General features: G+C 38.7%; 2 protein-coding genes across 2 annotated transcripts in view; one reads left to right on the top strand and one right to left on the bottom strand.

Moving 5' to 3' along the window:
• rtn4rl1b (reticulon 4 receptor-like 1b) overlaps positions 1-14,718 on the bottom strand; it is a 146,209-nt gene extending 131,491 nt beyond the window's left edge. The window contains exon 1 of the mRNA XM_006801555.3: positions 13,878-14,718. Coding sequence (XP_006801618.2) covers positions 13,878-13,890 — 13 coding nt within the window. The 5' untranslated portion in view covers positions 13,891-14,718. The remainder of the gene's footprint in view (positions 1-13,877) is intronic.
• An 824-nt stretch (positions 14,719-15,542) lies between these two features.
• The window catches only part of dph1 (diphthamide biosynthesis 1), a 68,366-nt gene continuing 56,669 nt past the window's right edge, over positions 15,543-27,239 (top strand). Inside the window, exons 1-2 of the mRNA XM_006801556.3 lie at positions 15,543-15,650; positions 19,235-19,384. Of these exons, the coding sequence (XP_006801619.1) occupies positions 15,599-15,650; positions 19,235-19,384 (202 nt within the window). The 5' untranslated portion in view covers positions 15,543-15,598. The remainder of the gene's footprint in view (positions 15,651-19,234; positions 19,385-27,239) is intronic.

Here is a 27,239-nt window from a genome sequence, read left to right as displayed (position 1 = left end):
ACCTCTGGGACATTGATCTCGTCAGTTAAGTAGCAGAGAGTGTTGTTAATGCTTTGGTGTTAATGAAATACTGTTGACAACATGTGCACTACAGGGGCAAGGATGAGACTCTAAACAGGAACGCTTTTCCCTCCTGATCTTTTCTTACTACTTTCAAATTAATTTTGTATTTGGCTACGGTCAATGTCACTACTAGTAGCATAAAGTGATACCTGGACCCTACCGAGGTTGCTCAGGAAATCCAACTCCTCCAGGAAGACACATCAATATGTGCCATTGCCAAAAGATTTGCTCTGTCTCCCAGCATAGTCTTAAGAGCATGGAGGAGATTCCAGGAGACAGGCAGTTACTCTAGAAGAGCTGGAAATGGCTGTAAAAGGTCCTTAACCCATCAACAGGGCAGGCATCTGCTCCTTTGTGCAAGGAGCAACAGGATGAGCACTGCCAGAATTACAAAATGACCTCCAGCAGGCCACAGGTTTGAATGTTTCTGACAAAACAATAAGAAATAGACTTCATGCAGGTGGCCTGAGGGCCCAGTGTCTTGTAATGGGCCCTATGCTCACTGGCCTTCGCTGTGGTGCCCAATTGGCATTTGCCATAGAATACCAAAATTGGCAGGTCCATCACTGGCCCACTGTTCCTCTCACAGCTCAGAGCAGGGTCACCCTGAGCGCATCTGATAGACATGAAGAGTTCTGGAGAAACTTGGAGAACGTTATGCTGCCTGTAACATCGTTCAGAATGACTGGTTTTTGGTGGTGGATCAATGATTGTCTGGGAAGGCATTACCACTGAGGGACGCACTGACCTCTTCTGGCTAGGGAACGGCACCCTGACTGCCATTAGGTATCGGGATTATTTGGTTTTCAATGCCTTTGACTTCTAGAATGTCTCTCATTTTTCTACCATGTGAATTTCAGCTTATAATAATCAAGAATCCATTCTTAAGAGGTTTTCTGCAAACATTTCATACTATCTTTAATACCACAAACTAGAGTCACAAGGCAGAACGCTAAGGACAACTTGCTACAACAAAATGATCTCAGGTAACATATTTGCTTTTAAAGGATTATGTTCTAGTTGTATTGTCTACTAATTCTTTACTAAAACAGTCCATCCATCCCTATTCCAGCTGGCAAGAGACAGCTGTTTGCACCTATGGGCAATTTCAATTGTGAATACTCACACACACACAAACTTGATAGTACAAACTGTTTGGTTTCCCACATGCGTGATAATATCACATCCTTCAGGATGACTACGTGGTTCACGATAAGTAGATGAATAGTCCGTAGAGAGAAAAAAACTGGAGCTGTTTAGTTCTATAGAAGTGCTTGCACCTGCTAGGTGGGAGGCAGAGAGCTGAAGAGGGCTCATACATACACGGATGTAGCAACAGTAGTGTGAAACTCCAACAGAGAGCGCAAGACAGAGAGCGTACATATGCATGTGCGTGCATGTGCGTGTACACCTGCAGCCAGATCGCCCAACTTCTCCCACACAGTGCCAAGAGCTGTTCCGATCAACAGGATAATAGCGCCATCATCTCATGGTTTCATAAGCTGAGGCACCATGCACAGATGAGAAACCAACTAAATGTATGCATTCTAAGAGACAGATGCAAAGCAGTGCTGTGTGTGTGCATGTGTGTGGCAGGGCCTGTTGTGAGGGGCGCTGACAGATTGGGATGTGGGTGCGCTTTCTTCTCACTGCCACATCATGTTGCTAGTCCTGCGTGGAGACTTTGGGAAAAGGATGATATTAACATCATAAACAAGGTGTGAAATTTGGAAATAAACATAGGTCTGATGGAGTGCTCTCCTTCTAGAAAAGGGAGGGGTTACTGAAAGGTAATCTTTCTCCCTTTTCAGAGGCTTTTTTGTCACTATTTACTTCCCTACAAATTAAATGACTATTGTAAAGAGCACGTTGTTTCTGTGCTGTTTAATTAAGCAGAAAAAAGAAAAACAATAAAAAATAAGGAAAATCATTTTTCTTTTAATGGATGCCACTTTTACTAATAATAATTCTCTGCAAAGTTCTCTGCAGGGAATGAATCTGAATACCAAAGAAGCCAAACTGCAGAAAGAGCTGCACAATAAAGCTGCCTAAAACACAGGGACACACTAGATGTGCCAGCTTATGTTGACTGCCATAAAAATTGGGTATGCCAACAAAAGCAATAATGAAAGAGCCCGCAAGAAGAGAGTCAACGACAGAACTGGGCTGAAGGTATGTAAAGCATTTTTAATCTTGTTAAGAGTAGTTGTTTTGGCTAAGAACATTGTGTCATAAATCCTTATGATAAGTCTCAAACTGAATCATAAAGAACAAAGAGCATTGTCATTGTTTCATTATTTTCTGGTCACATCCAGAGGATGGCAGAGGTGAGCATCTGGTTAATCAAAGAAACAAATTAGTTGAGTTCAGGTGCCATAACGTCCTTATTATTCTTATACAACAAAGCAAATAATCAACACTCACTTGGTTGAAATGAATCAATCCATCCAGTGCAGTTAAAAAAGTTTTAGTGGCTTTCTATATATTATTTATTTGCTCAAGTTATCACTTGAAGTTTTTTTTCTTGTAAACGTGAAAGCAGCAAACTTACTTGTAGAAAAATAAAAATTGGAAAATGATTATTAAGATGATTAGGAAATATTTTTTATGTTCTTTGATCCCTAAGAAATCAAAATCTAATTTTCCTGTCGAATAACTAAGAGTATCCAAGTTATTTTGCCTTTGTTTATGGGTATCACTTTTACAATGCTACCTGAGGTTTATGCATGATGGCAATGCATTTTGTAAGTCTCCTAATGCATCAAGTAAATCAAATTGTGGAGTATTAAAAATTTTCTTTTTTACTCAAAATAACCAAAGTGAAATTAAATGAAACACCTTGCCTGACAGTAATATGTGCTTAGTTTTCATAAAAGTGTAGAAAACTATATGGAAAACAGAAGATTTGATTGAAAAACATTTAAAATAAACAAAAAGGTTGTCCTATAGTTTAATCATTTTACGCTAAAGACTAAAGCCAATAGTTGCCTTTGATCCCCTTTTATAGGGCTTGATCCAGTCTGACTTTGTGCTGGCAATGATTAATAATAGTTATAAATAATGAAGTTACTGCTGCTGTTGTAAATGCGCTGAGCTCTCTCAACTTTGAATATACTCGTGCCTATTCTGCTGCTTTAGTGATACCATAAGAGCAGCATGTATTTGATAAACTAAGAGAAAAGACTCCTACAAACACCTGGGCATCTGGCTGGGACACCTCCTTTCCACCTCCTGTGCATGTAAGGTGTTTCTGGTTTCTGTGCTACCAGGTGGAGGCCCACGACATCCAAGAGAAATTATTCTCCAAACTGATTTTGGAACATCTAAAGGCTAGCTGAAAGATGGCGGCTGGGGCGAAGGTGGTCTGGGTATCCTTGCTTAGACTGCTGCCCCATGACTTGGACCTGGATAAGTGGCACAAAATGCATGGATGGATAGATGAATGGCAATAGAGCTTAGATAAATAAGTTTGAAGTGAAAATTTTTGACTGAAATTAAAAAAGGTATTCACACACCTCATCAAAATGCTCCATTATAACATCTTCTACATATGACTTTAACACACCCACCTCAATGTCTTTGAGCAGTGTGCACTTTTTAGTGCACGAGTTTTAATGTTTATTACCTGGTTTCTAGCATTGCATATAAGCACATGTTTGTAATAAATGTCTTCAGTAGAACAGTCTCACGTGCCCTGGTCCATGGAAATGCGCATCAGTTTTAGGGGTCAACTGTTTTTTCATGTCAATGATACCATCTTAGGCTCACAAAATCCCCTAGACATCCCCCCCCCCCCCCCACTCCCTCCATCTACCCAATCTCCATCCCATCAGTTCTTTCTGTTTTTGTTCTTTTTTTGACAATGTCATTGAATCTATTAACTTCTGTTTCTTCCACAGCAACACGACCTGTGAATGTATTTGGTTAGAGATCTGCTTTATTACCAGTGCATATAAGCACCTACCTTCGACTGCTTTGGTAAATTTTGAGGTCCCTTAAAGACAATGCATGACATTTCTCAGAAATGTTGAAACAATGCATATTTTGCTGCATAACAGATGCCATGGGGGGCAAAGTGGCCCGGCTACAGTTTATTATCACAATGGGTTAAAACCTAAAGTGTCAGTTTGGCTGGCTTTAAGAGGGATTTGTCTGTCATGTAGCTCCTGAGGATGTTGTGCACCGGGCTACCTAACTCATAGTGACTGTTAACCTCTCCATCCGTCATTGGAGAGTGCAGCTGTGACACAAAAAACCTGCTTCTTCCATTAGAGCCCTGACGGACCTTAATGCCTGTCTTTGCGCTTTCTCTCCTTCTCTCTTTGGCCCTGGATCGCTCACTTACTATAATGAAGTTGTCTGCCTCTTTCTGCTCCTGTGAAGTGAGCAACTAAGCAAGTCTTTAATAATAGTTTTTTTTTCTTACCTTCTCCTCAGTACCTCTTTGTTTTCCCTTGATGCCCTCGTCTTTGAGGGACGAAGGGACCCACATTGGAAATGGTGTGAATTAGCAGATAGACACATAGGGATGAAAGACCAAATTATTATGGCCTAAATGCATGAGCAGACTTCTGGGAATAGAGATGTGTAAATGAGCTCCACACACCAAGTGCTGTCTTTTCTGTGCTGTTGTTTTGCTCTTTTAAATAATTGACAAGGCTCTGCTTGTGAAGACAGGGACAAATCTGCTAAGTTAATGTCCCAGCCGGAGGAGTTTTAGTACCAAACACTATCAATCCCCCCCTACATAGAATTGTTACCGCAGTGGCGGTTCATAAATCATATGTAACCCCAGCTCAGCAACAGAAAAAGTCCGTTTTCCACCAGCGTGTTCTGTTTATTGTTTCATCGGAGAGCCGGCAGCAGATGACATCTGCTATATTTACTCTTTAGATTACGCTCTATTTCTAAACAATGCGTTAATGTCAGGCGTGTCTGTGTATTCGGACTGGGGACATATTAGCATGATTGCTGAGGGCAAACTATAGGCTGTTCTTGGCCTTCAAGGGAATAAAGAGATTTGTAGTTTTAGCAAGAGCTGGAGCTGTCAGAAGTGCACACACAGCTTAGACAGTGATGTTATACTGGGGTGTTGGGGCACAGCAGTTGCAGTATTCACTGTCAGACTGTGGCATCTCTGTGTTCCCGGGTCTCCCATGGGAATTGAGCAGTGTGTGATTGAGGCCTTGACTGGAAGCAGCATCTACAAGACACAGCATACATGGTAGTGGCTTTCTATTAGCCTGACAGTTTTTTTTATTTCTTCTTCTCTCTTTTTTTGACTGCGGGCAAAGCAGGATGCAGCCTTCTCTTCAAGGTCCCTTGCCAACCACAGCAGATGGGTGGAAACCTCATAAAAACAGCTCTGAGCTTTCCCCTTTTGCTTACCATTATAATCCCAAAAGAAAATATGCTTCTGCGCTGCCCAGGCAAAAAAAAAGAAAGAAAGAAAGAAAGAAAGAAAGAAAGAAAGAAAGAAAAATCCATATCTGAAAGTGTTTTTATAGAAAATGGCCTTTGCTTTTAGAATGCAATGTTGAGATATTTGTCCCTTTGATGTGTCAAAATGATGGTCAGCAAAGAGATGTTTCAAGAGCAGCTTGTTTCAAATCAGTTTCATCTTAAACAGAAAGGCACCTGGATTTTATCCGGTGCCACGTGCAAAGGAAACTGCTTCATTAAAATGCACAACTGAATTCCAGCAGGATCAAGGTGATTGGAATGTAAAACAACCTGCTCCCAATTTCACAAGTCCTCTGTACTCTTTCAACTCCCCCATCCTAAAGTACAGTCTTCCCAGCCACACCTCTGCCAAAAAAAGGCACAGCAACAACAGTTAAGCAGGCTGGAGTTGCAATGCAGCACAATACTAACGTGTTATAAGCATTCGCCGCGTGCATTATGTGTCACAAACCACCTCAGCGTGTCGTTTAAATCTAGCTAGTCCTCTATACTCTTTAACAAATACTTGAATAATTAAAACTCTTATCTCTGCCACACAAAACGGCACCTTGCTCCTCTATTGTGAGTTTGATGCCCAGTGTTTATGATGTAAGCACTTTTTGGCTTCAGTGATTTCTATGAGTGAGGGCCAATTCAGAAGAACAGTGTTTGTTAGGGAAGGAAAGCTGACAAATGTCAAGGACTCCAGTACATAAGGAGGGAGCATAAGAGAGGTCCTTTCTGCACCAGAAATAGATTTCAATTTGTAAGGTTGCTGCAAAAGCAGAAGGACATTTGTGACTCAGATTTAGCCAGATATGAAAAGAAATGGAGGGTAAATTGAATCTGGTAATTCCAATTCTTTCTTATCCCCTTTCTATGAGCCTTAATAAGGTCAAAACATGGTTATGCTGCTGTAAATGACTGAATTTAAGACCATTCTAAGACAATTGTCAGGGATTTGCATATAAAAAGATGTGCGATTGTAGAAAAGACCTTGGCCTATATTCTGTAATTACTACAACTCCATCTGTCTCTCAGTCCTGCCTTTTAAATAATGCTCGCACATTTCCCTATTCAACTATTTTTTGGATTCTATAGTAAATCCTCTTGTCCCCCTCAAGCGATTATATGCGACAACATCTTGTACCAGGCTGTATCGCATCAATTCACTCTTGAAATATTTAATAAAAGAAAATGGTGCTTTCAAATAAGCGTCAAATATATACCAATTTTTGAAAGTAGATGAATCAAAAATAAAGGTTCAAGCTGAGTTTCTTTCAAGATTAGTCATAATTAGCCAAATTATCATGTGACTGGATAACGTGAGACTGTTCTTTAAGTGGTGCTGCAGTTGTAGGCCACAGTGTGAATTCACATTTCAGGCCTGAATTAATTCGTTGCAGCAATTACCTGAACCCTGACTGTTCTTAAAAGTCAACTTTAGCCATGACAGGCCTACGAACATAGATAACATTAGCCAGAACACAGACATGGCAGATATTACAAGCACTAAGCTCAGATGTGACTGTGACAGTAACCTGCCTCATTAATGCCAGCGATGAGCAGGTCACATCTACAGGAGATGGCTACTGGGCCAGAGACGGGAGGCAGGAGGAGAAAAATGAAAAGAAGACGGTTGTTACTGTCCTCATCTCATTCCCTTTCGAGTGTTTTAATTCTCCCTATTTGCCAGAACTTTTATGTGGAAGCACCTTCGAACCTGCATACTCGGGAAACTGAATTAGCCATTGTATTTACATCAAGCACCATGAAACAAATGAGTTCTGACTGTGATATGGATGGAGCGTGAGAATAATCTGAGGCATAATAAGCGTGATAAATCAATGCCAAGACAAGAAGCTCTGCAACAGACTGGCGATCAGAAAGGACCTGCTCAAGGTAGCTTTATTATACTGAGCTCACCTACAAGCCAACGTTACAAACACTTAATGGACCATTTACAACGTATAGTTTCTAATCTCAACCACACAAAACACAAATATGTTCCCTTTCCGATGATAAGAACAACGAACATGTGCGATAGACATCCCCCTCTCCCCTCTTGTTAACCTCTGCTGTGTCTTGATGATATGCCACTCCATTTTGAGAACTTGCTAACTCTCAATGGCAAAAGGGCAGATGCCCAGGTGCTGGTGTAACCGAATTGCTGTCCTCAGCACACAAAGGCAATGTCGCCTGGGGAGGATAGCTCAGGAAGGGGGAGAGCTGTCACAGTAACAGGAGAGCACCTGGGATTACTGTCAACAGTCTCTTGGACTGTCTCCCTCTGTCTCTCCCCCACCTCCCTCCTGTCTTCGAAGATCCATGGCATTCTCGACGACATTGACCTTTAAACTCCAATTAGCCACTTAATCGCAAATTAATTATTAATATTAGAAAAACCAACAGGGCTTAGGTTGTTTGTCTCTTTCACCTCATTATCATCCGCTAATGACCAACCTTGCATCTCATTTCCACCACAAAGAGTGAGGAAATGGCGTTCACACAAGAATCAGGTGACTTTTTAAAGGGCAAACAGAGATGGACGGACGTTTTTTTTTGCGCACTCTGTAATTTTGACTCGTATTCCAAGTGAAAATGTTGTGCGGAGTTAATCGTTCAGATGTCTCTTCAGACCGCATTAATAAGAGAGTTCTCAGCTGCGTAAGAGCACAGCATCCACTTCTGAACTCAGAGCCCTCATGACCTAATTCAATGTGAAATGGTTGACAGGGAAGTGTGAAATGGCTCCCAGAAAAAAACAACAACAACAACAACAACAATTCATAGCAAAGAAGTGTCATGCACACCAGCGAGTGCTGTATTCTTTAACAGGCACAGCACCGTACACACACACACACATAAACACTTGTTAATTATTTGTCATCTTCTGTTAGATGTCACGTGCCAGACTCTTTTTTTGGAAGCACTCCTGAGTATTGGGCACTAAATAAATGGCTTTTGGGTTTGAGCAATCTCCTTTGGCTAAATCAGATATTTGGAATGCACTGTGCACTGTGGCAGGATAATAAATGTGACTCAGTTATCCAATAATTGGTAATGTTCCTCTGCCAATTACCCTAGACTCTGTGTTTTCTAGAATAGGTCTTAAGACTACCAATGGGCCATTTTATTGATTTTTTTTCTTCGTTGCCTTCGTAGCTTGCACCAAAGCTTATGCAAAACGGCACAAAAATAAGTTGCTCTCGGTTTATTTCATTTTTCGCGCATCTACTTCATGTTTTGATTACCCTGCGAGTTTAAACAGATGTGTAGAAGGTCTTAAAATTTACACCCTTAAACAACTGTCAGAGAGAACCAGAAATGTCGTCCTCCGCTCAGATTTGCTTTCTATTTTTCAGGCAGCTTAGAAAGACTTAGAGGATCAGTTTGAGGTTTATATTTTTGCTCCTCTCTACATTATCCTCTTCACTTCTCTCAAACCTGCTCTCCTCCAAACCCTCAGACATCAGTCCGCACTGCCTCACACCCGCACAGAAACACAAGTCACGCTGAAAAGTACAACAATGCAGAGCTGACAAGGAGTGATAGCAAAAGGCTGACACTGTGAGCGGATTAGGAAGGTGATAATGTGAGCAAGGAATCTATTCTCGACTATCTTTGAGTCTTGAGGATGGTTGCAAGTTTGCAGCAATGACGGATGGGCATTTCTGAGCAAACATTTCAAATCACTTGTGATGGATAAGGGCACAACCCATGTTTCTTATTCAGGAAAAGCCAAGAAGACATCTTTTTCCTTTAATGTTTTGCCTTATGATCAACAGCATAGCACTTGATGTCTATGAGTCATACCAGGCTCTGGTTAAAAAAATTCCTGCCAAAAGAAAAAAAAGAGTAGCCCCTTGACATCTGTGGTTATTTGATATCGTGGAGGGCATTATTGGAGCTGTGGCTAAAGAGCATTTCTGATTCCACTGACACAAGTCCACAAGATACAACCTGCATAAGTGAGCAGAGCTGGAAAGCTAAAGAGCGGAGGCCACAGGTGTTCCCCTTACACTATATTCATTGTGCTGCAATCATTAATAGCAAATCCTCCAGCCCAGCCAGGTAGTGCTGAAAATAACACGAGCCATGTGCTACTTTAAAGTCAGTGCTTGTAGTTGCAGCTGATTTTCCAAATATGATTACTAAATGCTACAGCATATCAAAAAAAGCAATTATCCCTGTATATATTGTCAATCACTCTAGTTGGGAGATTAAAGAGGACACTGTGCTGTTGTTGTTTTCAATTATGAGTTTACCATGTTCAAATTTTCAGTTAATTACTATTCATAAAATTGCTGATGCGAATGCATGTCCTCACCAGCGTAAAGCTTCCATGCTCTGTGGTGTTCTTCCAGTTCCCTTTGTTCTTTTTGAGCTAAATTCTATTAAAAAAAGAAAAAGAAGCTCATCATGTTAAATGAAGTCAGTGCAAATGCATTTCCTAAGTAGTCTTATCTCGAAAGCCTGACACAAAAAAGGAAACCTTACCAGACTTTCAGTGTTTGCAAGTGTGTTTGTGCACGCATGTACAGCTGTTTTCGGGAGACAGTGAAAATCCTGTTTTAGATTTAGAACATGAATGTATGGTCATGAATTATTAGCATAAAGATAAGGTATCAGTGCTGAGGTAAAACTTGTGCTGCTTATGCTATAGAATTTCCAAGGAAACACATAATCCATTCCTCATGCAGTTTGCTATTATGTGTGCTGGGCTAAACTATGGGAGAGACAGATGCAACAAAATGTAGTAGGTGAACAGCAGGAAAAGATCAGATGTGTTAAACCTGTCCAAACGACAAGCTGAACCAAGTACATGCTGACCCGAGTGTTTTGCTCTGAAAAACAACTCCTTGTGCAAATTACGAAGCTTTCGGGGAAGCAAACGTTGCTCTGGGAATATTTAATGGGAAAAGGATGTCACTTTGTGGAAACCTGTGCAATACTAAATGGGAATAATGGTCGAAGCAATGTAATGGGAGGTGTCTGGAGGGGATTGGTGTTCTGTGGAAACACATAAGTAGGAGATTTTGCAACTATGGTGGTTGCTTTTATATACGAAGACATTTTTTCTGTGTTTCTCTAATAAAGGTAAATGACTGCTGCCTCAGACTTATTACAGTGATCATATTTATCAGTGATTTTGCATGTTTTTCTTCTTCATTACAGCCAAAGCATAGCAGTTTTTAAAGCACGGCAAAGTTTGTACGTGATTCTTTTCAGTACAGGATGACGAGCTACTCCTAGAAACTATAAACAAGCTCTGTTTTAAGTTATATACGCTTATGTTTTGCATTATCAGTGCATGCTGAAAGTGAATGAGACACCCTTTTCTTTTGCATTTAAAAGACTGCTTTCATTTTTTTTTCCATAATAAAATGGGAAGTATGTCAATATCTTATTTATCCATACATGTTGCCTTCAGTGATCTCTCCCTGTTCATATGCAGGCAGAGTTTTGCAGAATTCATGCTCTAAAGCATCGAACCTGTCTGATAGCAATGTCATGTGATAATGCATTCTTGTTGCTATTTGAATTTTGTCTTTCAAGCACTGGGGATTAACAGAGCCTTTTTGTTTATGTTTCCTGGCCATAGACAGCCAGTTTAAAAAAGAAAAAGAAAAAAACACATCCATCCAGTTCCCTGTGTGAAATAGCATGACAGTACAAAATTAATGTGCGTGATTAATTAATAAAGGTGATTTCATGTTGCCTGTGATATTCTCAACAATGTTCAAGCCATTGAAAATGGATTTTTATACTACCTCAAAATGAACAGAAACTTATGGCTGCTTACTGAAGTGAAATAAACTATGAAATGCAGGTCTGCAGTACATCCTGAATGGGCTAAAGCAGCATAAACAAATCTATCTGTGTAATTATGAAAGGACAAGGGTATGTGCATCTTTATCTTTTACAGCGAGTAGATTTTTTTTATTTCTTTTTTTCGCAAGTGAGTCAGCAAGTACATAAGTTGCATGCCTTTCTGTGCCTGTCTGCATGGATCATTTGTTATATGCCCAAGTTCAAAAAGCCTAAGCTGAGCCTCTTCCAATAATCCTGAATAACATGTAGCAGCAATTACAGCATGCCGTGGCATGGTATATTCAGTGGACATCTTGTCCTTTCCATCTCAGAGCTGTTCTGACAGATCATCCCTTGTGTCCACTCTATGGCTGACTGGTTTTAAGAAAAAGAAAGACGGTGCAAGTGAGAAAGACAGAAGAGTCAAGACAGAGATGGAGTGACATGTATTGCATGGCTACGTAAAGGAGACACGCACTGAACCCAGATACAGACTCAACCTCATAGCTGCTCTAAGTTGTTCTAAGTCACAGAAAAGACACAAAGCAGAATCATAAACATCAGTCAAACAAAGATATGTGGACCGTGTTGTCTCAGTTGATTATACACTATAACACCTGCACATTTTCAGACATGTTTGTTGTTTGTATGGGCACAGCCAAACAAATATTACCTCACTGCAACAATAAACGACCTGTACAAAATCATTGCCTGAAGCTTATGAGATCAACATTGTAAATTCTAAGTGCCCATTCCATTAAGATGGTAATTAGCCACAGCAAACTACAATATGGAGTCATCCTGAGGTGTACTCTCAACATGGGTCAGCTAAGATGTTTTTCTTCTATGTGTATGTGAATGGTGGGTGTCTAACAGTAAATGCTGTGCCCGGTGCATCAGACAGGCTCCCTGGAATGTGTTATTTTAGGTTAAAAAAATTCAAATTCACCACAGAACTTCTGCAGTGTTCCTGCCAAAGCTGACGCATCTCTGCTTCACTATTGTAGACCCAGACATGTTGGCAAGTCATTTGTTTTGAATTAAGTGATTTTCTGTCTGCCACTGTGCAGTGGCTGGACAGCTGATTCACAAGTGACAATGTAGCATGAGTACCAAATCCTCAGAGGCCAATCACCTCTGTACAGTTCAGTTCTTAATTTAACCCTTGCCATATACACTGAAAGAGAAAAAAAATGATTGCGTGCTCTGGGGAATCTTCTCGTTGAGAATCTGCTCGTTATAATTACATGTTATCACTTCGGCACTTACCAGGGTGCTTGTTAGTTAGAACAGAGAGAGACATATTTGTGCATGTGTTAAACTCTCTTCTGGAAAAGAGCTTCTTGTAGAACCTACATCATGACTCACGCCGGTTCTCCCAGATATCCAGCTGTAACGCTTCTCATAAAAGCTGTGAATGAACTGTCTATTTCGTGTGGAGCCACATCAGTTATGAGAAACTGTCAGGATACAGGCTTAGACATTAAACCTATTCTCAGAGCTATAAGCAGCTATAAACACAATGTGTTTCATCTCAACTGCTGGAACAGCAATAATCGATCTGATGACAGCTAAAAAAACATGTTGTTTTTCTCTGCCCTGGAGGAACATGACAGAAACAAACCCTCTAAACAGACAGTTTATCAAAAGACAGAACAAATAGCTAAAAATACAACACGAGCCATTTGCTGTATGCCATGGCAAAGTCAGAGAAAAGTAAATCCTAATGCAGTGACTGGAAAAGTGGAGACTAGAGGTCTCCAGGGGTCCCTAAAGGGTCTCCAGGGGCCACAGCAAAATGAGAAACAGTTTAATTTCACTATTATTCCACTCCCTCAATAAAAGCACAGTGGGAGCATAGTGCTCTAATCCATTCTCATTAGAGGTTTTAGTCTCCCTACTGTTACACATCTAGTACAGACAGCTATACAGCTGATTGGTCAGTTGAAGCATTGAATGAAAGAAACCATTCCTCGGAGCAAAGATAGGGACAAAGCAAGAGTGCACGATAGCTATCTACCGGGGGGATCTCGATATTAAAAGTTTCAGGAGCTCTTCCTTTTTATATTAAGTGCCAAAGGTCTTGAGTGCTCATATAGTGTGTAGCCAGCGGAGAATAACCTTGTGAACTACGATTTGATCCATCACATCTAAATGTACTGACACAGAGCAAAATAATAATCCTTCATCCGAGGGAAGTGCTCGGAGAGATAGCCCTGTGACCCGGGTACAACTCATAAACTGCAGTGCGGCATCAGCTGTATTAATATCACACACTCGTCCCCGTGTATCCTTACACAGATGAATATTTCATTGCCAGAAACCTTCAGTGCGTGTTTTGCAAATTAAAGATGCGCTTAGAATGGCGCATCGGCTGTAATAATACATCTGCGGGGCAGTGTGGTGCATTATGATTGTGTCATATTTAAACATCTGTTTCATAACGCTAAAAAGTGCACGCTGTAGATCCACGTACCGTGGGGCATTACGACGAAGCAGACTTCGTCGTGGTTAAAATACGACTTAATTTTGGGGGGCAAAAGTTGAGACTTACTCACCCCTTTTGAACATATTTGCAGGCCTAGGTGTTTTTCGTCTTATGTCCTCTGAGAATCATCTATTCTTATATTCCAGACTTGGAACTTGTGCCTTTTAGTTTTGAAGTTGATCCACAGCTTTCGTGGCTCGTCGTGCGAGTGTTAGCTGTCACTCCTCTGGATTTTCTTGCGATCCACTGTATTGAGTTGTAGTTGCAGGATGGCTGCCGCGGGATTGATAAATATTAACAAACAACAGTTTTCTTTTTCATAAAGTCTGGCAGATCTGGAAATGAGGCAGAAATCACCGGGAAAGCAGACCAACTAAAAGCGTCCCTCCTCTGTCCGAAATAATGTTAACTCCAATGTGAGTGATGACCGCAAACGCTCAGTACAGTCCGACACAGCCCCTTACAGCCAACTCCTTTCAAACCCGAATCACCGTGCAAGCTTCAAATCAGTTCTGGGGGGCAAGTCGACGGTGATCACAGGAAGACTCCGATTAAAAAAACCCCACAGATATTTCAATTCAAGTGGCCAATCTCAAATTCTTCTCTCGGTGCTTCGGTGCCGTTCAAATCTCACCATATTTAAAATCTCTAATTAACATAAGTTATTTGGATTCACATTTCGCCTCTGATGTCGGATTAGCCTATAAACGTAGACTCTTCAAATCCTCCTTAATAATGTAGACTTTGATGGCGTCGCTTTTCTTAAAATCCCCTACTTTTCCGCTCTCCCCTCGTAATTATTACATTTATGTGATCTTGTCTGTGAATATCTCTCTCTCCCTCTCTCTTTCTCTCTGCTTTCTACCTATGGTTCAGGGCTTGCTGATGCGCTCAAGGAGGGAGAAGTATGTTACCGCCTCAGCCTCCCTCCACCGGGCAGCACACTGCTCCATCGCTCTCAGTGCCTCTGCCCCTGTCAGACACACTGCTCCCTGACACCAGCGGGCTTTGTAAAACATATGAAATGACATAAGGAGAGAAAAAACAACAACAACAACAAAAACTTCAATCACCGACAATAATCTTAATCAGCATACAAAATGTCAGGAAAACCAGGCGATATGCTATAAAAGAAACTCATTTGCTAAAGAAATTCATCCACCCAACTGTATATATTATAGATAACAGACCGATCCCCCCCCCCCCCCCCCCTCACTCTCTCTCTCACACACACACACACATATACACACACGTGCACGAAGTACTCACAGATTATAATCATATGCGTGGTTTTATTTAATTTTAAATGTCAGTTTAAAGCAGTTTGGAGCTGAGATATTGAAATAATTGTTTAAACGATTTTTTTTGAGTATTTTTTTGTGCCTTGTATTTATTTTCTATTTATTTATATTATATCTATATGATCTATTTATATTTTCTATTGTATATTTTCTTCTATTGTGTTATTATTATTATTATTATTATTATTATTATTATTATTATTATTATTATTAAATAGGTTATAGACCATAAAATTAGTTCTATTTCATTAGATTTTATTCCCACTAAGAGTATTGGCTCTTGCTCTTTGCTATTACTGTTTAACCTGCAGTATAGAAAAGTTTTATACCCAAGTTTTCAGGTCAATTAAGTCTGGTCACCCTGTCTTCTTGTCCCGATCAGCTAAATCGGTTGCATCGGTGCTCCGCTTCTCTTCACTGTTCTCTGTGATCGATTGGTTTCGCCTTTCTGTTCCTCACACGTGTGTGTGTGTTTTGGAGGAAAAGAAAGATGGCAGCGCCCTCGAGTGAAGTGCAACTTGTTCCTGCCAAAAAGCCCCAAGGTAATATTAATTTTGTCTGGGAATTAATTAATATAGAAGAAATTCTGTTTCGTATGAGTGTTTTGTAGACATCCGGTTTCCGCAACGAAAACAGATATGGCTATAGTACAAACAAGAAAGTGAGTAGCGCGTCCAGCTTGTATGACGTTAAGTAGATAAAAGAGGTGTTCATTATACATTTACGTGGTAAAGCATTTTGTATATTAACACTAAGCATCCCATCCACGTTCACGCTCGTCGATGTGACTTCCTGAGATCGCTGCGGAGTGTCTGCAGAGAAACATTTCAGATATAGAAATTTCTCTGATGCCTTGTACTGCGTTGGGTTTATAGGTGCTGCACACGGTATCGGTTTGCGAAGGTTCTCAGTCATCCAGGTCATCGTAGTCTAAGGATTTTGGACTTCTTTAAGACGTTTCACCTTCAGGATGAGAGGTGAAACGTCTTCAAGGAACTTAAAGAAGTCAAGACGCTTTTCCTTCCAAGCTCCTTAGACCGCACGGTATTCGATTTTACCCTTAGAAATAGATGTAGATAGTTAAATGTTCGGGTCAGCTGTACTGGTCGCACTTGTGTGACGAGTGAAAGGTCTCTTAAATAAGGAAAGAAATATGCAAGCACGTTTTTGGATGTCCTCGCCTTTGTCCAACACAAGCTGAACTTCCAGCACCCGCTATGTTTGGTCGTACTGCCAGCTGGACGTATTTAGATCATGGTTGCGAATGAATAGGCCAGAAAACTCGACTACCATTCTTCATGTCTCCTAGGTACTGTTCACTTTCCTCTGTCCTCAATGGAAAGTGTCACGAGGTAAACAAAAGGGTGTGAAGGACTGCTTCAGTTAAATGAAATGCCTGTCACATTGACAATAGTTACTCCAATCCACTCAATATGTTCTTCCAGCTGGAAAGTGGAACTACTGTAAATCCGGCCCTCATAATTTTTTTCTGTGACTGAAGCACAAATGTCACAATACCATTTGGCTAATACTGAGCAGGGAGTATACACTTCAAAATTCATCCTCATCCAAACAGTTTCTCTTCTTTATATTTTTCTTTTTTCATCATTCTGGTATAAGTTTGTCTTGGTTTCATTTGAACAACTTATTATTTTCAGAATTGTAAAGGCTCTTTTAGATGTTTTCTGGAAAAGTCTAATCTGGCCTCCCTGTTCTTTATTGTAACCAGCGGTTTACACCTTGTGTTTGTAGGCCTTGACAATGGTACGCCTACTTCTTTCAGAGTGTTCTTGACTTGGTTAGATGTTATCAAGTTGTGTTTCCTTAAACGTTTTGTCACTCATCTTGCCAAGAAGAAATTGCCTCTTCTTGAAGGGACAGATTTAAATGAAAAGTTGATGCATGACTGCACAAATTTTAGAGCTGTTTCATCCCAGCACTAAGGTGATCACTCAGAGTAGCTTTGTATTGATTTGCTGTGACCTTTATCTTCAAGAAGATAAGTTGGCCTATTGCATCTCAGGAAAATGTTCCTACAGAATGAATAAAAAAAGCTAATTCGTCACTTTAAAGCAAAAGGTTTTTGCATTTTTTTTTTTTTTTTAAAATATGTCACATTTCTAACTCAATGTCAAATCTATTGTTAAAAATGTAGGAAAATAAAGTGTTCTTTAGTATAAGGACAAGTAATAGCCAGTGTCAAAGTTGAATAATTATATGGTAATGTGGTATGTCTTGAGCCAGTGATCATTTCTTTATGTTTTTGCTGTAAGGGAGACATATTTTTTTGTAATTTTTTAAAGTGGACTTGAGCAATAGTTCTCCAGGTTTTTTTTTTTTTTGAAGGTCTTTCAAAGTTTTTGTTTAGGACATTGTTCGCTTATTCATTGTTTCTGTCCATTTTCAGAGGAATGTTTTTCTCTCTCTTTTGTTTAGCCACTTAACACAGACCTTGGAATCATTCAAGCATGATAAGGTCACCAAACTCAAGAGATGAGCCAGTGTTGTGTCTATACATAACAGATATTTTAAATTCTGTTATTAGGGCCTTTGCTATTAGCAGCCTGTCGCAAAACACATTTGTTCCCATTTCTTTAGTTAAATCTACAACAAAAAGTCAAATATACCACGAAACAAATGAAATAATATTTTCGCATTAACAAGGTGGTTCCAAAAGCACGATTAGCTGAAGACTTTGATCTCATCATGGAGTACAGTGTGTGCTCAAATGAATCTGAGGAAGTGGAGGACAAAATGAAGATGTAGCCTAAAAAACGATCTACAATAGAAGAACAGTATCTGCAAGTCTTTAAGAAGCAGGAAAAAAAAATCCAGAAACACAGGATCGGAAACATCTGGCCTTTCAGTTGATCCATCTTCACCGAAGATCCTCCTCAGAAATGGAATTAGTGGAAGTGTGGTTGTCAAGAAGCCATTCTTAAGACTGAGGTGGATTGGTCTCCCCAGAGCCCGGACCTCAACATTATTGAAGCGCCGTAAGATCATCTTGAAAGAGAACTGAAGAAAAGGCAGTCAACATCCGAGAAGAGCTATTTATGTCCTGCAAGAAGAGGAATAGAGAAATTCCTGAAGGTTACTTACAAAATTACAAGAAAGCTTACCTAAAAGAGTTTGGGTTGTGTCGAAGAATAATGCTGGTCACACCAAATATTGGCTTTCAAACTTGTTAGAAATATTTCCAGGGATTTATTAAAAAATGTTTGCACATTTTAAACAAATTGCTGCACCAATGTCACACTTTCCTAGAAACTATAAGAAGGCGAAGGGCAGCTCAAAACTTTCGGATGATACCGGACATTGTGACTGTAATTCTGGCTCTAAACTTCCCCAGTTTTCAGTGTTTCTGCAAGTTCAATGAGTAATAGAAAACTAAACTGAAAAAATTCCAAACATAGGAGACCACATAATGCAACTTCTTTAACCTCCTAAGACCCAAACTCTCCCAAAGCATACATTTTTAATTTCTCTTTGATATTTGGGCATATTGGCACCCGATGAATGTAAAAACAAAGAATTACCAGATTTTTTTTTTAACCTTATTTTTGTTTCTGAGAAAAATGAGAGCCCTATATAAGGGTATTCGTCTAAAATTTCGATAGAACAGTGGCAGTATAATGTCCTTGTAGGTGGAGTAAGGCCCTTGTAGAGTAAAATTGAGTATTTTGATCTAAATAACCCAAAATGTGATGTCCACATATGTGGACGCCAGGTCCTAGGAGGTTAAAGCACTGTTTAAAATTAAAATAAATTCGAAATGCAATGATTTGAAAATAATTAAAATACTCCATGTAATAGAAAACAGGACAAAGATATGATATCAGATTTAAGATATGCACATTTTTAATTACTGTCAGCAACACTTTTAATAAAGTTTTTGAGAAGGGCATGTTTCCTGCTGTGTTGAATCACTTTTATTAAAAATACTCTGTAGAGACGGACTCCTGTAGTTTCTTTTTAAGGCAAAAACTGGCGTATTGCTTCACTTAAAGTCTAGTTTTGTGATAACTTTAGTGAACTTTCTATACAGACCTAGGTACATTATATATGCTTCAGACTGTGTTCACCGCATTGCTAACAGGTCGATAATTTAACTTTCTCTTTTTAGCTCGAGGACCACGGCGGGTAGCCAATCAAATTCCAGATGAAATCCTCCAAGACCCTGAGTTACAGGAGGCAATCAAAGCCCTGCCTGCGAATTACAACTTTGAGATCCACAAGACAGTTTGGCGAGTGAGACAAGCAAAAGCTAAGAGAGGTGAGTTTCTGTTACATCCTATTTGTTTTTTTTGTTTTTTGTTTTTTTTTGCATGTTTCCATTTTAATGGAAACAGAATCTGTAGTTGAATTCCACAATGTTACAATTCTCACATTCAGTCTGAGTACAGCTGTGCCCTCACCCAGATTCACAAATGCCTAAATTGCTTGTGCTATAAGCTTTTAAAATGCACGACAGGCTTCTGATTTAACTGCTGAATTGGGTCAGAGTTTGGATGAAGTTATTTGGAAGTAAAGGCTCTGTAGCTGTCTTTTACACAGCCTGGGATTTCATAAGAGAAACGGTTCTAATATGTAGCCCAAATTATTGGGCAGCGTGAGCAGAAATGATGCTTTTCTTGAACAATATCTGTTCCATATCCTGACACGAGCAACTGTGCATTGTGCCCTTCTTTATTTTAACTGAAAAATGTTTGTTTTATGTCTGTTTCATTTCATTGTCAGCTTAACATATGACTAATATTACCTAAATGTTTATAAAACAATTCCACAAAGAAGAATTTTCTTTTGCTTTACTGCTGTTTTGAAAGCTTTTAGAACGTGTGGGAAGCAGAGCATTGAACATTTATATACAGAAATACCATGCATGCATGCTTTCATTCAAAATGTTGTCCCTGGGTGCATCTGTGCTTTGACCTAGTTTGAAGACTTTATTTTTCAGTTGTTAACGTGTGAGATTTATACAGGTTTATCCAGTTTGGGACAAGCGAAAAAGGCTCCCTTCATCACCCACAGTTACTGTCATTAAAATCAGCATCAGTGTAGGGAACTGAAGAAAATACATCAACACAAGGTCCGCATGCCTTCAGATGTAATATACATGCTGCTGCATTTAGCTTCTCATGTGTGGGCAGCAGATTCAGGCTATATTGGTGTAAATTATAAAAATTAAGTTGGAAGAGCATCCAGCCTATGATCCTAAGTTGGACTGTCTTATTGAGTCTTTTATGGGTGGATGCAAAAGCCTCAAAATGACATCAGATATTTGAAGGAAATTTGCAGCAGTGATATTTCTGATGATATAGGAAAAAAATACTGAACAGTGTTATTTTTTTTTATCAGTCAGCGCAGCTGGCGGCCAGCAGCACTTAGTAGTGCGAACAATATGAAAGCCATTGTCTGTCCTTCATTTTCAAAGAGCTCCTGTTATTCAAGCAGACCTAATTCAAAGAGTGAATCAATTACCACAATGTGCTGGCAGCAACAGCACCAGTAAGGGCAACAGCAGCAGTAAGGTGCCAGTATACCTGCTGTAATGGTTGCTTCGCTCACCACCCCCCAACCTTGTTTCACAGTCACTTGTATTTTTACCTGCTAATAAGGCGCAGGAAGCTGCTACGGTATTCTCCTGGACGATAGGTGTCGCCACTCAGATAATATCGTAACATAAGTGCTGATATAAGAGGAGAAGTAATCAAAACTAGAAGCCGAGACTTTGAGTGTTTTTTGCAAAGTTTTCAAACTGTTCCATTATCTCCCTTTGGCTGTCTATATGTTTCTGATATCATTAAAATGGTAGTAAAAACATGATCGTACACTCGTGTCTTCCACCTAGCTGTGGCAGCCATAGTGCAAGGTTACAAAAATCGAAAGCTGCATAATGGCCCCATTAAATGACAGTGGTGATGCAGCATAGTCAAATATGAGAACAAAAGTAGCCTAGGTCATGTTTAAGTAAATGTATAACTGCATAACACTTCCACAATGACTAAAGTAATTAACTCGTTAGGAGAATGCACAATATTGTCACATCATAAAACTTGAGAAATATTTTCTGCCTGTGATTTTGTAGCTTTGGTTGAACTTTTTAACCAGTTGCTTAAAGCCCTGCTTTTCCATCATGTAACCAAATCTGTAATCTCCATCCACATTTGCTCTTCCTGTCATATGGAGTAATTTGCAAAGCACCGTGCTCTGTTGGAGGCTGATGAAGTAGTTCCCTTTTTACTAAGTTTTTATTGGAGGCTGAAACACAGCTCTCGCTCTTAGATGTGTCTAGGTTAGTGTCGTTGTCGTGTACTATAGAACATGACACATGGCATTGCTATGTCATTGATATCACCTTTATATCATGTAAATATTTATATTACACCTCTGCTTTTACTTCTTACTGACCATCTTTACCCTTGAGTCTGTTATAAAAGTGTAATGTTGTAAGCCCATGCTAATAAAAGATGTATGCTGTATGAAAAGTGTTGCTGGGATCAAATATAGGGATTTAAGTTTCTATTAAGAATATGGTTTAAACAACTTGCAAAAAATTACATTCTAGTTTATTTGCATTTCCCCGGGTGTCTGAACTTTAAATAAACAGCAGTTGCAGATACATTCAGTTCTGTCAGTGCTTATTAGGTTAGCAACAAATCTAGTGGTAAGGTTTTTAATTTTTGTTTTCCTGAAAATGCAAATTGTGATTTGTGTGCATTGTACTCTATTCAAATTTACATTTAGAGATTAACATTGCAAGTCAAAAATGTCAATACTTTTTTCCTCTTACATGCTTTCACATACAGACTTGTGTTTTTACCCTCATGCATTGCTGCATGTATAGTCTGACTTTTCCCGATGCCAGTTTTTTCTAGTGCAGCGGTATAGGAATAATGTGTCAGTATTTGCTTCCAGCCTTAAAAAAAGATCCTTCACTAATATATATATCAAAATGTGTATTTTTTCTACTCCTTCATGCCTTGGGTAGTAGTATGCAGATGGCATGCCAAGAGGATAGAATTTTTTTTTGTCCCTGTGGGGAGTGTTTGTTTTATTGCAGCCTGCTTTCTTTGCTTTTTCTGTTATGTGACTTCTTTTTATCAGAGCTTCTGTCTCTGAACTGAAAAGGGCATAACTCACCTCATCACCCCCATCTCTCTTTGTTCCTCTTTGTGTCCATCTGTTTCTTTGTCCTCCTTTGAACTCTGCAGTGGTCTCATAGTGTTCTTTTAAAACTGAGAACTGAGCATCATACCATAAAACTTTATTTTGGTTCCCCAGCCTCCCTTTTTTTTTTTTTTTTTTTTTTTTTTAAATCTAATCTGTTATGCAATTTTCAGAACATTTTTGTTCTTCAGCAACTTTGGCTGTTGGCTGTCTTCTATCATAATTACATCATACATTCAATGAAAACAAAGGTGAGTGAACAATTTAGTTTTTCAGCAACTTTAACTTCTGCTGTTGCAATTGCATCATCTGTTCACTTAAAATAAAGACCCAGAAAAGTAATAACAGGTAATATTAACTTGGTGACTTGAGGCAACTATGTCTTTGGTGTTGAGTTTCAAGTATTATAGTTATACAATTAAATAAGAATAGTTCATTTTCTAACTTTGGTTAAGAAATGAATTGAAGCAGATGATTTATTGCTCAGTATAAATTAACTCCTGTATGTGGATCCTGGTAATTATTTTTGCATTGTGTTGTGATTTTTTTGATGGGGTAAAATACTAGTTTTCATGTAAATAAACATGTAAAAAAGCCAGAGCTAATTAAATGGGTACATTTGACATTTTCTTTTTGATGTTTGCTTGAGCTACAAGAATTAAGTGAAGCATTTAACACCATCTTTTAGTTTCTACAGTAATCTTCCACGTTGCAGTTAGAGGCACGATCAAGCAAAATAGGATAATATCTTAAAGCTAATAATCCCTGTTTCATTACACTCATTAATTTTCTAAACTTTAAAATTAGGTTGTGAATTATTTTTGAATTATAATCACAAACAATGTTAGCCTCACATCCAGCTTATGTGGAATTCATGGTACTGTGTTTATGTCTATTTGTATTTACCTACACAGATACAAGGATTATATGTATGTAAACTAGTACTTCAGAAAGACTACAGCACTTAACCCAACAGGAATTATGCGATGGGCAGCGTAGCAGGTTGAAAACTGGGCCTGGGCAGCAAAAGGAGCATAGGTCACCACCTAAAGAGAGAAATGTAAAAAATCTGATATCCAAGAACGGCGTGAGAAGCTTAGAGACTCCAGCAGACATTTGGCATTGTTTTAACTTGAACTCTTTGTATGTTTTACGTGTTGTCTTTTCCGTGGCTGGCTGAAGGACCAACAATTGCAAAAGCGAGATGAGGCCTAAATTCAAAAAGCCTTTAAAATTCTTTTTGTACATCTCTGTCCACCTTTTTCTACATTCTCCATGAAAGTTGTTGGGTAGTAGTGATTGAAGTCAATAGTGAGCATTTGTATTTCTTTATCTATGAAGATGGGCAACTATAAAACACATTATTAGGTGTCAATGATCAGAAACTCCTTAAAGCACCAGTGCACAGTCTGCATTGGTCGCTTTGTGCACTGTTGCAACATCATGACGCAGTCACTTATATTAATGTCTGCTGTTCAGGCACAGGAAGCTGCAGTATTGAACTAAGGAGTTTTTTGAGGTCTTTAGACACATCTCTCACTAGTTTTCCTACCAGGCTTCTTCTATACTAAGTGGCTCTCTTTGAAGATTATACTTCTCACTCCGGTTCTTGACACTTGGATATGCTGTGATAACTTTGCATGTCCATTGCTTGCTTTGTGAACAATTCTTTTTCTCAAGTCTAAACTAACTTCTTCTTTTTTGGCATAATGCTTTCTCAAGTGAAAGCTCAAACCCTTTATCTTCCAATTTACACACAGTATAATCTTCAGTTTTAACTTGATTTTCCAAGCTTGCGTATTGCAAAATTAAATCACATCATTATACAGCAGTGGTCTGTGCTATGGCTCAATAAAAAGGTTAAGTTTTTTTTATTGTGTGCAAATAAAAACACTTAATACTTTATGAAAAAAAAACCCACTTTTGAACAAAAGTTTGCAAACAAACTACATTAACTGAGCTGCAATAGTGATGTGAGAATGTATTGAGAGTGAAACAGAGGAAAATTGAGGCTAGGTTTTTGGAGGTCTCTTTGCAGCCTTGAGGGTATAAACATAAAGGCACAGGACAATTCAGGGCCATCTTAACCAGGCCTAGGCAAAAGATTAATCAAAAAGAGGATTTTTAACTTGATGATTTGGTATTTGCTTTCCAAACCTAAACTGGACCTGGTTCAACAGGAGTGGGGCCTGATAGCTGAAACAGTCACCTCTTATTGTACTACTGAAAACTCCAATGCAATAATATGGATTAATGAAGACTTTCTGGCCTGGGTTTTTAAAGAAGAAGCAAAGAAACTGGAAACAAATAGCAGAAATATGATTCATCTTTCTATGTAGTTTCTTTTAGTACTCCAGCTGCAGCATTTTTGGATTAGAGGCCACTCAAATAGCTTTTGGTCATCATTAGAACAAGGAATTACAGTAGTTCAGACTAAAAAGTCTAAAGAGTTTAACCCTTTGTTAACCCTTTTCTCATCTTTTCTCATCTTTTAGGAATATAAATTTTCTCTCAAGCCAAGAGTCTGACATCTGACAAGGGATTTAAAAAGAAGTATTTGAAATAAATCATTTCAGTGTAAGGAAGTCATCTAAAAGTGGTGTACATTTCAAATAACTGACAATTTGTCCAGGGCGTTTTGATGAGAGGAAAAGTCTCAGAAACATCCAAAATTTAATCAGTGGATCTGCAGGTATGCTTGGAACCGTTGTTGTCACAGTGGATGAGCCCATAATCATAAAGAGATTTTGCCTGTTAAATTGAATTCAAGGCATACCGGGAAATAGAAAAGCTGCTGGACATTTATATAAAACACCATCATGAATCCATTTGTGCTGGAAGTGACTTTGGAGGATGAAGATATTCTTTTTTACTTGATCTGTTGATATCATTGTTGAATTAATGACTAAATCAGATATTTATATTTGTTACTGTTTGGCCCAGATATTTTAAAGTAGACAACAATATCAAGGTGATATACTTATTTTTTGTGACTGTAGGCAAGTTAATTTCTAGAGAATTATTTTGCAATTAGTTTTTTGTTTAAAAGTTCTTTTTTTAATTCCTTCCCCAATTAAAAATGTTTTTTTTTAATACTAAATGCAAAATAAATGCCAACTTAAAAAGTACAAGATGTCCATTCCTTTTGTCTGAAGAGTTTTTGCCTTTATTGAAGGGATGACACAGAGTTCTTACACAGAGGAATTGTGCTCATTGTGTTCAAATTCAATGTCTCTTTCTGTCTTCCATTTACTCTTCACACACTCAGACAATTCACACACCTATTACACTGTAGGTATAAACGAATCTGGTGAATTCCCAGAAAAAGAAACCATTCTGCTACTACAACTCCAGTGGTGTCTCACTACAATAAAGCAGCAGTAAAATATAAGCAGTCTTAAGAGTTGCACTTTAAATACAGTTTACATAAATTGAATGACTTTACAGCTCTCAATAGTACAAGAAATTATAGCTTTAATAAATCTGAAACCATATCATTTGCAGAGGACCATGCCATTGTGCCCAAGGTTCTGGTTAACAGTACTCCATCTTACAATGTAGCTGCTTGGGTTGTCATGGTAAACCGGTAATATCTGCTAAATTAACACTGCTTAGCTAGTCAAAGTGAAAAACAAGATGCTCTCTGTGGGCTGGGGTTGTAGCACAAACTTAAATTAATTGTTTATTGTGAAATATAAGAATAGCTGCTCAAATTATGACAAACCTTATACCCACATACACCCACATAGTTAGTCATTCCCTCATCATCAATCATCAATGGAAGACACTCTTAGTACTGCTGACCACTGCGTTAATGGCAGCGCCAATAGAGGGCAGATCACACAAACCAGTCACCAGATTAATCACTTGCTATGTATATAGATTATTACAATTTATGTTGTAACTATCAGTCAACAATATTTGTATGCTTAATCTAAGCTTTACATACCTCAGCTTAATCTAAGATATGTAAAACTGTACCAGTAAAAGTGCTATTTCAATATGAAGTGAGCATATATTTTTCATAAAAGCAGTATATCTATCTATCTATCTATCTATATATCTATATATCTATCTATATATAGATATATAGACTTTTCTAATACATTGAAAGTCAGATGTGTTATAAAAACTCGTGAAAAAACTTTATTATGTTTCCTATTTTTAATACTACTCATCTTGGAATTTAACATTATACTGTACAGATAGAAACACAGGGACATCTAATATAATCACATGTATGCAAAATATATTTTTGTTTTATGGGATAAACCCAGTCTATGGTGTGTTTTTATCCTTCTGGTCAGGTCTGTTGTTGTGAAAACTTCATGTAATCTTTGGCTTTGTTCGTTCTCTCTGCCATCCACTGATAAATTGGTCTTTCCAGCACTTTCGCAGTTTGCCTCCTACTTTTGATTGTTAACATAATCCCACGTGTCGCTTTTTAGTTACCTGTGCAGCCATTAGTGTTGCAACAATAGGTATACAAAATTAGATGATTGTTGATTGACATTTCACGCATAAACCAGATGTTTACTTTCTTTCCTATTGAGAAAGTTAAGAGAGGGGCATGTATATGTGAACTGCATTTTTATTTAGCCTTTTAATATACTTATTTAATTGCTTATATTGGCCATATGGTTGGGTTGTTACTCTTATTTGGTCAAGAATGTCCAAACGAGAGCAAGAGGGAAGTGGCAGGATCTTTATGTAACACAACAACATGCATTCACACAGCCTAACACACCTCTTCTATCTGACTCACCTTTCATTTGATGGAGTAGATGGAGAAAGCTCTTCGTTTCTGTCAGCTGTGGCAGAGGTGTGGTCTGAAACCTTTCTCTGTTAATAAACTTGGCCTTTCCTGGGTAATGACCTGCCTCTCACAGTCTGCATGACACTTGGTGATCCCTTAACCTTTCATCAGCAAGAACTTCTCTGACTCTTTCTCCTTAGAACTG

The sequence above is a fragment of the Neolamprologus brichardi genome, chromosome 14 (genome assembly GCF_056152115.1).
Source record: "Neolamprologus brichardi isolate AB-2024 chromosome 14, ASM5615211v1, whole genome shotgun sequence".
NCBI classification, from domain to species: Eukaryota; Metazoa; Chordata; class Actinopteri; order Cichliformes; family Cichlidae; genus Neolamprologus; species Neolamprologus brichardi.
The sequence above is the reverse complement of the archived record's forward strand: the minus strand, read 5'-3'. Positions and strand labels throughout refer to the sequence as shown.